The sequence below is a fragment of the Myxocyprinus asiaticus genome, chromosome 15 (genome assembly GCF_019703515.2).
Source record: "Myxocyprinus asiaticus isolate MX2 ecotype Aquarium Trade chromosome 15, UBuf_Myxa_2, whole genome shotgun sequence".
Classification (NCBI taxonomy): Eukaryota; Metazoa; Chordata; class Actinopteri; order Cypriniformes; family Catostomidae; genus Myxocyprinus; species Myxocyprinus asiaticus.
Window position 1 is genome coordinate 8,868,961 of NC_059358.1, and position 13,424 is coordinate 8,882,384.

Consider the following 13,424-nt stretch of genomic DNA (forward strand, 5'->3'; position numbering starts at 1 on the left):
ATTAGATGTTGAGCAGGTGGAGTTTAGCAGCGGACTGTAGCATGAGCAGCTCTCTGCTTCATTTGGACCATACATTCTATAATCTAGCAGTACAGTACATCTAAAAGGACTTTCTTGTGTGTGTGTGTGTGTGTGTGTGTGTGTGTGCTCCTGTTGTAGGATGAAGCTCTACGAAGGCACTGAAATGGTGGCTGACTCAGACGTTGTGATTGACACCACCATGAGAGGAGGGCGCTTGGGCGTGTTCTGCTTTTCTCAAGAGAACATTATTTGGTCCAATCTGCGCTACCGCTGTAACGGTAAACATAAATTCACTCTTTGATATTTAAATCATGATCTCCTCAAAACCCAGAATCAATTTTCAAGAAATCTAAAATCTAGAAATTCTGAATAAGAGTTCTTTATTGACAAAATTGTTACAATACAATTTTTATAAAACAGCAAAACACAAACAATACGATATACTCACGAAATAAAACATTTATTTAAATTTTCCCCCAGATACCATTCCAGATGACTTTAATCCACATCGTAAACAGGTTCTAATGCACATAAAGGTGTGAAGGGATTGAGACACCCCCGTCTCTCTCAAGACCTCCTGAAATCCAGTGTGGGGCCACTGAACTCCTGTGTTTGATGGACCAAACAATCACGACAGAAGAGTGATTTACCCTGCATCTGTGTCACTTTGGATTGAAGAGACTGAGTGAAAGGAGATAAAAGAACAAATTTTACTTTTAAAGGAATATTTCACCCAAAAATGAGAATTCTCTCATCATTTACTCATCCTTATGTCATCTCAAACTCGTATGACTTTCTTTCTTCCACGGAACACAAACAAATATATTTTAATGGACATATGATGTCTGTTTGTCCATACAATGCAAGTGAATGGTGATTGCATTTTCAAGCTCCAAAAAGCACATAAAGGCAGCATAAAGTTAATCCATTTGACTCCAGTGGTTTAATCCATGTCTTCTGAAGTGATCAAATCCATTTTGGGTGAGAATAGACCACAATATAACTTCTTTTTCACTATAAATCTAGATATTAGCAGTCTCCTTGGTGATCATGATTTCAAGCTTGATAACACTTCCTAGCGCCATCTAGAGCTCTATGAATGCTTTAAGCTCAAGGAAGTGTAATCAAGCTTTAAGTCATGATCGTGCCTAGAGGCTGCAATGGCAAGATGTACAGTGAAAAAGGAGTCACATTTTGGTCTGTTCTCACCCAAAACGGATTGGATTCGCTTCCGAAGATATGGATTAAACCACTTGTGATTTATGGATTACCTTTATGCTGCTTTTATGTGCTTTTTGGAGCTTGAAAATGCAATCACCATTCACTTGCATTGTATGGACAAACAGACATCGCATCTCATTAATATATCTTCCTTTGTGTTCCGCGAAAGACAGAAAGTCATACGATTTTAAGACGACATGAGGGTGAGTAAATGATGAAAGAATGATCATTTTTGGTTGAACTATTCCTTTTTATGTGTTTATATGTGTTGAATGAGTGAATATGAGCGTATAAGTGTGAAAGGGCCGTTTAATGTGTATGCATTAATAATATGTATTGAAATAAAGGAATTATGTATTTTCTAGAACAAAATGAACACCCCACAATAGGCCTACTTTTGTCCCATAATCTTTAATAATACATAACAAAAGCAAAGATCAGTTTTAAAAATACCCAAAATTCTACCATCAATGACGAATCAAAGATAAACTGTCTGTCTACTCTGGAATTCACGCTCAAAGATGGAAATAGATAATCATTTCGCTTTTATATTTTTAAAAAATAATTATGACAAAATAAAACCAAGCATCTCGGCCACTGTGGGAGCACTTTTCATACTACACCCATGAGCGGTTCTTCTCTAAAACTTAATGAATCCCCAAAATATTTAGTGCCACAATTGGTTTTAGGAGTAAGACATTAAGAAATCCAAATTCACCCACTCTCGGTTTAACACTCACACTGGTGTTCATACACCTGAACATACACCTGCTGTTTGGCGCCGCCCCAGCGGTCGAGATGGTCATGGGCCGTTGCAGTGGCGGGAGATTCCAGCGGGGAGTCGCGTGTTCCTCGTGGTCAGGGAGGCCGGGACGAGTGCAATATTGGCGGGAGATTGAACAACAGTGCACAACATCCCACACCTGCCAGACCTCAGGACGACAAACACACTCTTCAAAGATTCAGACTGCTCTGTAAAACTACAGAACTAGCATGCTGAAGGATGCAGGGCAAATGCAGCAGGAGGATTTTGGAGCCCCAGAGGGCCCTAAAACCAAACTTTACAAACTGTTCGTGTTTTGAACACAATCCGTAATGTCATTGACACCAAACAAAAATGCGTTCTTTATCAGCAAGTATAAAATCTATAGTGAAACCCGTCATTTAAATGAATGAGAAGATCGTCCGGGGACTTTGCCTGGCAGGCATTCTGTTTACACTGTGGAGAATTAATAGCGGATTTGCATCAAGTTCAATGTTTACACGAAATTTGATACAACTGGAGAAATTTGAATTGTGTATGCTATTTTATAACTGCGTTTAATCAATATTTGTTTCTGTGCTTTGAGACATTATAGCCACGAAAGGAGAGTAGTCTACAGAGCGTTGAAGAGAATAAGAGAAAAGTGCCATGCTGCATAAATCGACCTCTATTCTGCAAAGTGTCAACCACGCAAATTTATTAAAAGTTAACTGCAGATTTCTTTTGTTAAAATGTATTTATAAAGCCACAAAATAAATGTAATTTATTGCGATCAGTTAGCCTAATTGATTTTTTCACCTTACTATTTACATTAGCCTATATAGCATATTATTATTATTGCAATATTATAGCCTATTGTTAAAAAAGTATTTTAAATTATAATTTAAATATTTAAGATTTAACCAGGACAATTTAACGCGGACCACTGGTTGCCAATCACTGTCCTGGTCGACTGGTTTCTTAGTAGCCTGTTGACCAAACGAGTAGTGCATTAGACAAAAATACTCATTACAAAGGTTAATTTTTGTAATACTCATTACAAAGGTTAATTTTTGTCTGTAAAGGAAAATAAATTGTATAATAACGTGTATGACTAAAGAAACAAATAATAACCATGAAATAATCATGAACCCTTAACTTTTCCCCTGATCTAATGAAGAGTATATTACTCACCTACAGTTTGCAAACGCTCTTTAAACGCTGTGTTTCAAATATATCACATCTCTGTACTGGACGCCACTGTTTACTGTTTTGTCTACACAAAATAACTTGATATTGTCCGGTATCACGCTTTTGGCGCGTCTGCAGCTCGGTTGTTCTAGTTGTGCCCAAAATCTGAGGGGCACAAAAGGACCTGAGGCCCCGCAGCGCCCCGCCTCCATCCAACCAACAAAGAGACTGAAACTCACTGATGCATGCATGCATATTGCAGACAGCAACCCAGATCACGTTCAACATACACAGCATATCACACTCTCACCTTCACTGGTGCGTGTATAGGCATACAGCAGACATCGAGATCACCCAACTCTGTATGGATGCAACATGCACACATCTTAACACAGAACATCACAACAGGCTTATTATCAACAGAACATCGCACAACAATTGTTTTGTAAACTTTTAAAATGTATAAAGGTTTAAAAGGTGGCAGCGATGTAGTTAAGTGTTTACAGTATTCGGAAGCTTTTGCATGAACAAATTGATAGTTCAATTTGTGCACTTTCGTTCTGTGCTGGTCAACACCGACACCTGCCGGGCGCGCCTTGAACTGCAGCTGCTGAACCACACCGATAGTCCACCCCCACCCCCAGATAAGCAAATATATCTAAATCATGCTAATTTTGTTACTGACCTGTCAGTAAAAGAGGTGCACTGGAGGTGGAGCTCCCACCAAATTAGTCCAAATACATCCTCAAACACTCACATTTAACGCCAAACCGAGAAATCACACGTGTTCAACAAGTCCATCTTGTGTGGTCTTCTGCGTTTGAGATGCCATCTATCTATCTATCTATCTATCTATCTATCTATCTATCTATCTATCTATCTATCTATCTGTCTGTCTGTCTGTCTGTCTATCTGTCTGTCTGTCTGTCTGTCTGTCTGTCTGTCTATCTATCTATCTGTCTGTCTGTCTGTCTGTCTATCTATCTGTCTGTCTGTCTGTCTGTCTGTCTGTCTAATCTTACACCTGATAAAATAATTCAATAACAATATATATATATATATGGTGGCACCTTATAAAGTTGAGAGAATGCACAGGGTGTGTTATAATCTAAGCAAAGAATCCAGGATGTTACACTAAAACGTCAAGAAATACCAATTAGTATGTTATGTTGACAAACAGCTCATCAGGATTAGAAGAGCTCTCCGTCAGCTGGTGCGCGTGTGGCAGGTGCGCGCTGCGGATGATTTACGCGTCTCACTCGTGCGGGACGGTGATGCCGGGGTCACACCGCACATGATTCGGTCACATGAGTGCGTCGGTGTCCCGTTGACAGATCTGAAGTGACGGGAAAGATCTCTAACGGCGTGCTCAGTCAACAGGAGAGTCCTCCATTTCTGTGAGTCTTTGATAATGCTGTTAATTCTACTATCTGTAATGTTACGTTTCCATTGTAGACATTTATAAAGTTAATAATGAACTATACAGATATTGTAGAGGTTTGAATGGGTTTCTCTCTTTATAATGTCCAACACTCTTAATCGAGAATGCTTATGTTGATGCATTTAAAATCTTTCTAATGGTCAGTGACGTGTGTCCACTCATACACAATGCCATGGTACTCTGATATATACCATGGTACTGAATGATTACCATATTCATATTTCATTGAACTTGAAGAAATACAATTGTAAGTATAAAACATGGTAATACATTGTACTTTTTGGTAGTCAGTGCATGTATTGTGTGTGTGTGATTGTATAGCAATGTTCTGTTTTTCTGCTATGAGTTGACTTTATAAACACACAGTTGATAAAGTTAGTTAAACTTAAGAATTTCTCTTTTTTCAAAAGCTTAAATTTTTAGGGCAATCAGTTAGTTATTTAATAATTAGACTGCTTTTTATTTATTTATTTGAGCCTTTTTAATAATGGTATTCTGAAGAGGGCATCTATTTTGTGACACCAGGAATTTGGGAAAGTGATTTTTTCATACTGAATGTTCTGTCTGGTTTTATGTACACACAGAGTAATGCACAAAGACTCAAGCACATGCCATCATAGCACAGACAGTCTATTATAGTGATATCTAACAGGAAGGCTTGATTTGTTTCACAGAACTTTGATTATGTGTGTGAGACTGAAAGAGAAGCAACTGTTTAGGGGAGGATTCTGTTTCTCTGTCTATAAAGTGTATAGAGACTTTTGGAGCTGAATTGAACCCTCTTTAAAAGTGCTGACACACCAGGATAAGGAGTTTTCACATTCAGTGACACTTCAGTCAAGGAGAGAATGATTCTGGAGTGTTCAGCTGAAATTAGGCTGCAGATGGTAACAGAGAGCTGTGGAGTTTCTACTGTATGTCTCACACCCACCTCAGAGCTTGTCCCGTCTATTTCCACTGGGGCAGGTGCTGAAGGGGCAGGCTGGTATGGTGGGGTATATTTAGACCCCTCTATTTCTGCCCTGCAACTCCCATAGCTGCCCCTCTGTGACCAGCCGTCCCATCAACTATATAAATATCAGCTGTTAGTATTAAAGTGGGCAGGAAAACCCAAAGCTCTACTACAGTGAATCAGTACAGGATGAAGAAGAGATATAAATGCAACTGAGACATACATGGATAAGATCATTTTGATATTTGAGATACAGATTTGTCATGTGTTGAAAATGAAAAGATGATCACCAGGTTTGTTCGGTTTCAGCTTAAATGAAGGAACTCTGTTTTGACAGATTGTCCAGATGAGAGCTGTAGGTCATGTGCAAACACTCACACTGGAATTGGAGTTTACTCTCGATTTCCACCACTGTTTGTTCTTGAGTCTTATAAATAACAGTCCAAGTTGCGAAATATCCCCCACAACCGAAACTGTGAACATTCCTGATATACAATGGCCCCAAAAAGTATTTGGACAATTGTGGACACTTAAGTCACACTTAAAAATATCTGAATGTCATTGCAAATACCAAACTAAGTGCGATTTGCAAACAAATGACGCTAGAGCTTTTCTCGAAACTAACCTCACTTTTCTAAACAATTTGTGCAATGACTTTAACTAGAGTCAGAAATAAATGGGGGATGAGGCAAAAATGCCACTGGAAGTGACAAAAAATTAAATGAAATTCAAAATGCCCCTGAAATTCAAAATGTAAAAAAAAAATAAATATGATATACAGTATTTTCTCATATTTTATTCTATTCCTAATACATACCCAAAATGTGAGTTTATGCTGATTTAAATGTATAGGTAACAACCTTGCTGAATTTATGTGTAATTTATATTAATAAACTGATTAAATTCAAGGATTTTACATGAAAGGACATGTTTATATGCGCTCATAAAGGTAAACATACCCATAAAAATTAGATCCAAGGGGAAATATTGACCATTAATAAAAATCTTTTTTGACCCTGCTTTTAACCAACTGGTTACAAGATGATTTTTAGTGAAAACATGAAGTCAGTTTTACTCAAGTTCAGTATGTTTGAGTTCAGCTCAAGTTCAGCACTCTGCTTACTGTTTTATTATTAATTTGTCTCCCAAGGCTGTTCAACATGATCATGGCATTATCTGTCTCTTGATGAGTCTCAAGAACTCGTAATAGATCACAATAACCATTGAGGTAAGAGGTGGTTGCTGGATACTAGATAAAACATAATTTAATTATGATTGATACCTGTCAGCTGAATGGAGGACAGATTAAATCCTATCTTAAACCAAATAATAGTTTTGTCTAATAATAATGATTAAAATTATCATAACACTGTCCTCTCTAAAAGCCTTCAGAATCAGTTTAATTAGTCCAAAACGTTTTTTTTTTTTTTTTTAAGGATTAAATTACCTTTAAAAAGCATAAAGCAAGATGTTCGTGCACAATACGGCAACAGTAGAATTTTCAGTCAAAGATGTTTTAAAGAAGATATGTGAGTTTCCAGATTTCAGACTTTTTCATTGATCTGTGACTGGATTTCTTTGGGTTTGTCTCCTCCGTGTGGTTGTTGTATGTAGTGCGCCTCAGTGTCCAGAGCTGCAGACCTGTGCGGACACCTGAGCAGGCCACCTTGCCTGTGTCTGTATGGATGGGAATGGCAGCACCAGCTGCCTGTGGGAATCATTCACACACAACATGGAATCACATAATTCTCATTATTACAACGTTCCTGATCTTTAGTGCTATTTCAGGTGAAGTCCCCACCTCACACACACACTAAAAACATAGCTGTGGTGGCACCATGGTACAGTAATAGTATCAGATTGTATATATTTATATACATTTTTACTAGTCTATATATATATATATATATATATATATATATATATATATATATATATATATATATATATATATATTTCCTGTGGGCACATGGACTATACTCCATCTAAAACTATGCTAAACAGCACTTTGCTTAGTTATTCATTGAGAATTATTATGCATGCAGTTTTAAAGACTACATATTAAATGAGACCACATGGAGTTTAGTGAGAGAAAAAAATGTATAATTCAAAATTGTGAAATATGAACAAGAAATGATGACCAGTTACAGCACCTAAAAGATGCATTTTTCTTATAAATTCATATTTTAACCTAAAATAAAAAATGTCAATGCAGAAATCTCATGGGCATTTTATGTGTGTACTACCCAATTTACATGGTACTGAATGATTACCATAACCATATGATATGGTATACCAAATGGTACTCCGACATACTTTAAAGAATACCATGTTGATATTATGGTACATCCGAAGAAATGCTTTTGGATGCATTATTTTGTTAATAAAACCTGTTAACTGTCTCTTCATTTGGAATCTAACTCATAAATAAATTAATGGAAAATCTGTGAAAAAGTGGCTGAATTTATTGTGTATATGAGTCGGATTCCAAATAAAGAAACAGCAAAAAGGTTTTACAAAAAAAAAAAAATTATGAGAAAAGCCATGTTTTCACAGATGCAGTAATGAACACTGTAAAGTGCATTAGTTTTCTTTACCTGCAGTGTATGCACAGTGTCGGATCCTGCGATGTAACTCAGAGTTTGTGGCTGCGACTCTCGAAATGGGGGTCCCCGGGGGGAGGGAGGGGGGTAATGCCAGGTACTGCAGTGCCTTGCGATCCTACGCCCTATGTACCCAGCGAACCGCCCGGGCGTGCCGCGGAGACCTGGCCTACCACTCTGCTGTGCAGGGCATTGAGGACCTACTTATCCAACAACGCTGCCCCAAAACAGGCCCCACAGCGCAGCCACGGCCACGGCCCCTGCCCCTGCCCCAGGCTCCACTCTCAGGGGACGGATGCTTCTATGAGAAGGCGTTTGTGAAGAGGGAGGGCCGGGCCCCAGAATACCTGCACTGTGGGGTGTTTGGGGACCCTCACATCCGCACCTTTAATGAGGAGTTCCAAACGTGTGCTGTGAAAGGAGCCTGGCCTCTCATAGATAACCAGTACCTGTACATCCAAGCCACAAGCACACCCACTAGAGGGATCTCTTACTCTACTTTGCTCACAAAGGTGAGTGCTACAGTGTCCCAATTACCCTTTTGTCATACAATGAATAAAATATTTAGGCTGCTATTAATTAAACGGGACAGGGTGTATGTATGAAACTCATTATTTTAGATAGAAAACCTGTGAGGTTTCCTCCTGTGGGTGGTTGTGTACTTGTGCACTTTTGACTTTTAGTGTAAAGTCTAGTCATCCATACTGCAGCTTATTCTGGACAAGAAAGGCTAATTTAAACATGAAGACTATGGCAGGCTGATTTATCCTAAAACGCTCCCAGCGATCCTCGTCGTAACTGAATTTAAGATATCTGCAACTCAATTTTGACTAGTAAAAATGCAATTCTTACTAGTAAAAATTATAATTAAAGGAATATTTGGGGTTTAATACAAGTTAAACTCGAATGACAGAATTTGTTGATTCTAACAAAAAAAAAAATTTAGACGTCCCTTTTTTCCTTTAAAAAAGCAAAATCTGGGTTACAGTGAGGTACTTACAATGGAAGTAAAGGGGGCCAATCCGTTAATGTTAAAATACTCACTGTTTCAAAAGTATAGCCAATACATAAACAATATGCATTTTAGCATGATTTTAGTGTAATAAAATAGTTTACTAACCTTTTCTATATAAAGTTATATCCAATTTGACAATTTGCTTGCCATGACGATGTGATGCAGTGAACCCTGTAATCCCAGTAAATCGATTTAAACAACTTTACAGCTCATATAATAAAAAAATTTTTTTGTAAACAAACAAACAAACAAAAAAAGTACTTTTATAAAATTATAAGCTTCACATTTCTGCCTTTTAACCCTCCAAAAAAGGCCCCATTCACTTTCATTGTAAGTGCCTCACTGTAACCTTTCTTTTTTCCTTCTTTTTCTGTTTTTAAAGAAAAGGGAGGGACGGGTTGTAATTATTTTTTGTGGTACTCAACATTATGTCACAAATGCTGTCGATTCCCAATTCTGCTATTTCATTTTGACTAGTCATAATTACATATTTACTAGTAAGAATCGAGTTGCAGATATCTTAAATTGAATTTCAGACCAACATACATTTGTACTAGTAACAATAAATATTTTTGATCTCAATGGATTTAAGACTTGTAACCATGTACTTTTGACCAGTAAAAAGGCATTCTGACTTGTCATAATTTATATTACAGATATCTCCAATGTGATATATTACTAGTTATAATGGCATTGTATATCTCTCCGTTGTGAGCTACTACTAGTCAAAATTGCATTACAGATGTCTAAAATTAGAGTTTTGACTAGTCAATATTGAATTAGGACAAGTAACACTGGAAGCTTTTTAGTCTAAATCGGCTTGCCATAGAAGACACAATAGCAACTTGACATTGAATGATGAATTAATATGAATAATTAACAGGACAGACCTCTGGTATTTTTGCTTCCCTAAATATACACAATTATTAGTTTAGTTTGCATTTTATTATTTGCATTTTGCTTCATCCGAATAGACCCATTTTGGGGTCGCAACCAACCACTGCTGTAAAGAACTTTTTATCTGACAGGTCTTTGGTCTCCATTTCCTCCTCAGATCACAGTTATCTTTAAGAACTCGCGTGAGTGTGCAGAGCAGCAGATATACCAAGCAGAGTTGGACAACGTTCCCCCAGCATTTGTGGATGGTTCTGTGACCAGCGGTGATCGCAGAGGACACCAGAGCCTGCGTATTCACTCTCATGATCCTGGCCAACATGCCGAGATCACGGCTACACACATCGGGACGACACTGGTGGTGCGTCAGATCGGACGGTCGCTCAGTCTGTCTGTCCGCTCACCTCGTGCGATCGTGGAGTCCTACACACCCGAGCAGGACCTGCAGTTGTGTGTGTGGGCTTGTCCGGTCTCACAGCGTCTGGAGACGCCACCCATGCATCCGTCCACTGCTGGGTACGCACACTGCTCCGTCCCTGCTTCCTGTGCGGGATGTGTATTTCCAGGCCTGCCTGTTTGATTTGCAGGTCACTGGGAATGTGAACTCTAGTGCGTCAGCTGTAGCTGCGTTGGAGGACGCTCGTGCAATGATCTCTGTTTCTGAGAGGGTTCACCTGCTGACAGCCAGTGCAAGTAACACCCCTCCGTCTCTGCCGGTGGCACTGGCCATAAGTGTCCTCACGGAGACCCTCAGACATGCTGTCTCAGGTCCAGTCTGATGACTGGAAACTCTGCAGCTCTCACTGCTTTTCTGCAGAAAGCCTAAAGCAGGGCTTTCTTGATTTTTAAACGATATTTATACAATTGTTCGGTGTTTACATCCACTAACTTTACATCCACTTATATCCAAATCTTAGACGAACCTAAGGTGGTTTGGTGGTCTTAGTTGGTTATAGCTAATTTATCTACCAGCCTGACCAGCTGACAAGTGCCCAAAGCCCCTCTCAAACCAGCAAAACAGACCAGCCTAACCTGCCTGCCAAGGCTGGGAGACCAACTAACAACCTTAGGCTGGTTATGTTTATTTTATTTTATTTTTTCCTGCAAGACAGAGTTTTCAGATTTTGTGAGTTTGTATGTTTTATGTGAACAGAGGCTGTCTGGAACTGCCTTTTGTGTTGAATTCATTGTTACATGCACATAAAGTGTGTGATTTTTTATTTTTTATTTATCACATTTGTGAAAATATGAACATGAACACATTTTGGCGGAAAAATTCAGCAAAATTCTATTCAAGACATATTTGCTTATCAAAGAAATAGTGTATGTTTTTTCAAAGGTTGATGAGGTTTGTGCAGGAATAATTTGAGTGTATTTATAATAAATAAAAAATAATAAAAAAAACTAAAATATTTCCACACAGCAGTAGTTCATTGTCGTGTGCTGGCCCACACAGCATTGATCAGTGAAGGTTACACCAGATTAGCAGACAACTGGAAATTACCATTATCACCAAATGAGACATTTTTCCAAAGCTAAAATAAAGACCATTGAATACTTTTTCTGTCAAACTAGTTATCAATATTTTAGACTTCTATGTAAATTATATGCATCATGGAAATGTATCATGAGAATGTGTGTAAAATTTCCTTTGAAAAGTGAAGACCAATCACATTTTCTATATTTTCATTCTGTCAGTCTCCTGAAGATGTCATGTTGTAACTACTGTACATAGATTGAAAAAGAAGTTGTCTAAATCTAAAACTGTCAAAATCATGTGACTAATGGTTTATCATCTGCAAACTGGTGACAGATTCTGAGGCATTTCACAGTTGTTTAAAGGAATAGTTCAATTAAAAATAAAAATTATCTTATCATGTACTCAACCATATTCCATCCCAGATGTGTGACTTTCTTTCTTCTGCCGAACACAAAGATTTTTAAAAGAATATCTCAGCTCTGTAGGTCCATATAGTGCAAGTCAACAGGGTCCAAAACTGTGAAGCTCCAAAAAAGCACATAAAGGCAGCATAAAAGTAATACATATGACTCCAGTGGTTAAATCCATGTCTTCAGAAGCGATATGATAGGTGTGGGTGACAAGCAGATCAATATTTAAGTCCTTATTTACTATGAACTTCAACTTTCAAACAGCCTTCCTATGCGCTTTTCTCTCCTAAGGGTTGTTCCTCTTTTGTTTTTGGTGATTTGCATTCTTCAAGCATATCGCCACCTACTGGGCAGGGAGGAGAATTTATAGAAAAAATTACTTAATATTGATTTGTTTCTCACTCACACCTTATTACATCGCTCCTGAAGACATGGATTTAACCACTGAAGTCGTATGGATTACTTTTATGCTGCCTTTATGTGCTTTTTAGGTAAACTATTATTTTTAGGGGCGATGGTGTTCATTTGGATTAACTTTAATGTTATTTTATATTGGTAAATGTTTGGTTGGAAGTTGTCTTCCAATGTGATCTCTTGCATTACATGTTCAAATAATGTATAAGAGGGACATTATTAAGTGTAGCAGCTTTGGCCCAGGTCTATAATGGATAAATAATGTTGTTGTGAGGTGGAAAAAGGACATGAGTATGAATGATATAAGCAGCTGTGTATATTTATTCTTATCACAGTGATTGATGGGGTTATATAAAGGGGTTCCTCCTGAACTTCCTTCTGTTGGAAGACAAACAGTAAAATATGCTGGATCAGTCAGCAGATGGCAGTGCTCATCCAATCAGAGGAAACTTGCTCTCATGGGTCCATGTGAACTCGCACACGTTTTACAGCATGTGGCTGCTGTGATGGGTGCATTTGTTTGGTTATCTCTGATGACCACTGCTATCTCTGGACTTCACTGTACACGTCTGTACTGTCTGATTACTCTCTGCACAGTCAGATCAGTCAAACAAATAAATAAAAATAAAATAAAATGACCAAATACTTTTTTGGAAGTGGTACCATGATAATACCATGTTTTACATGTTTACATAAGTAATGGGGATACAATATACATTTTCGACATGGTCCATTGTGATGATACCATATTTTTTGGATATGTGCATTTACAGCATCTAATAATCTTGGTAATGTTAGTGAATGAAAACACAATTGCTATTTTCCATTGTTAGTTCATGTTAGTTCATAATGTGCCAGTTACTGTTAACATATCTAACTTTTCATTTTAAAATTGTACTGGTATGTGCTGAAATTAATATTAACCAAGATTAATAAATGCTGTAAAAGTATTGTTCATTGTAAGTTCATGTTAACTAATGTAGTTAACAAATGTTAGGAAATACTACTTTTGGGACATGTACCATGGTAATACAGCGTTT

General features: G+C 37.8%; 2 protein-coding genes across 2 annotated transcripts in view; both read left to right on the forward strand.

Moving 5' to 3' along the window:
* thbs3a (thrombospondin 3a) overlaps positions 1-841 on the forward strand; it is a 30,968-nt gene extending 30,127 nt beyond the window's left edge. The window contains exons 22-23 of the mRNA XM_051719787.1: positions 160-299; positions 502-841. Coding sequence (XP_051575747.1) covers positions 160-299; positions 502-563 — 202 coding nt within the window. The 3' untranslated portion in view covers positions 564-841. The remainder of the gene's footprint in view (positions 1-159; positions 300-501) is intronic.
* Positions 842-4,442: 3,601 nt separating this feature from the next.
* hjv (hemojuvelin BMP co-receptor) lies at positions 4,443-11,964 on the forward strand. The gene is given in 6 exon segments (XM_051719868.1): positions 4,443-4,572; positions 6,719-6,796; positions 7,183-7,356; positions 8,172-8,683; positions 10,241-10,612; positions 10,614-11,964. Coding segments are annotated over 4 exon segments (1,233 nt in total). The 5' UTR covers positions 4,443-4,572; positions 6,719-6,796; positions 7,183-7,253; the 3' UTR covers positions 10,860-11,964.
* The last annotated feature ends 1,460 nt before the right edge of the window (positions 11,965-13,424 follow it).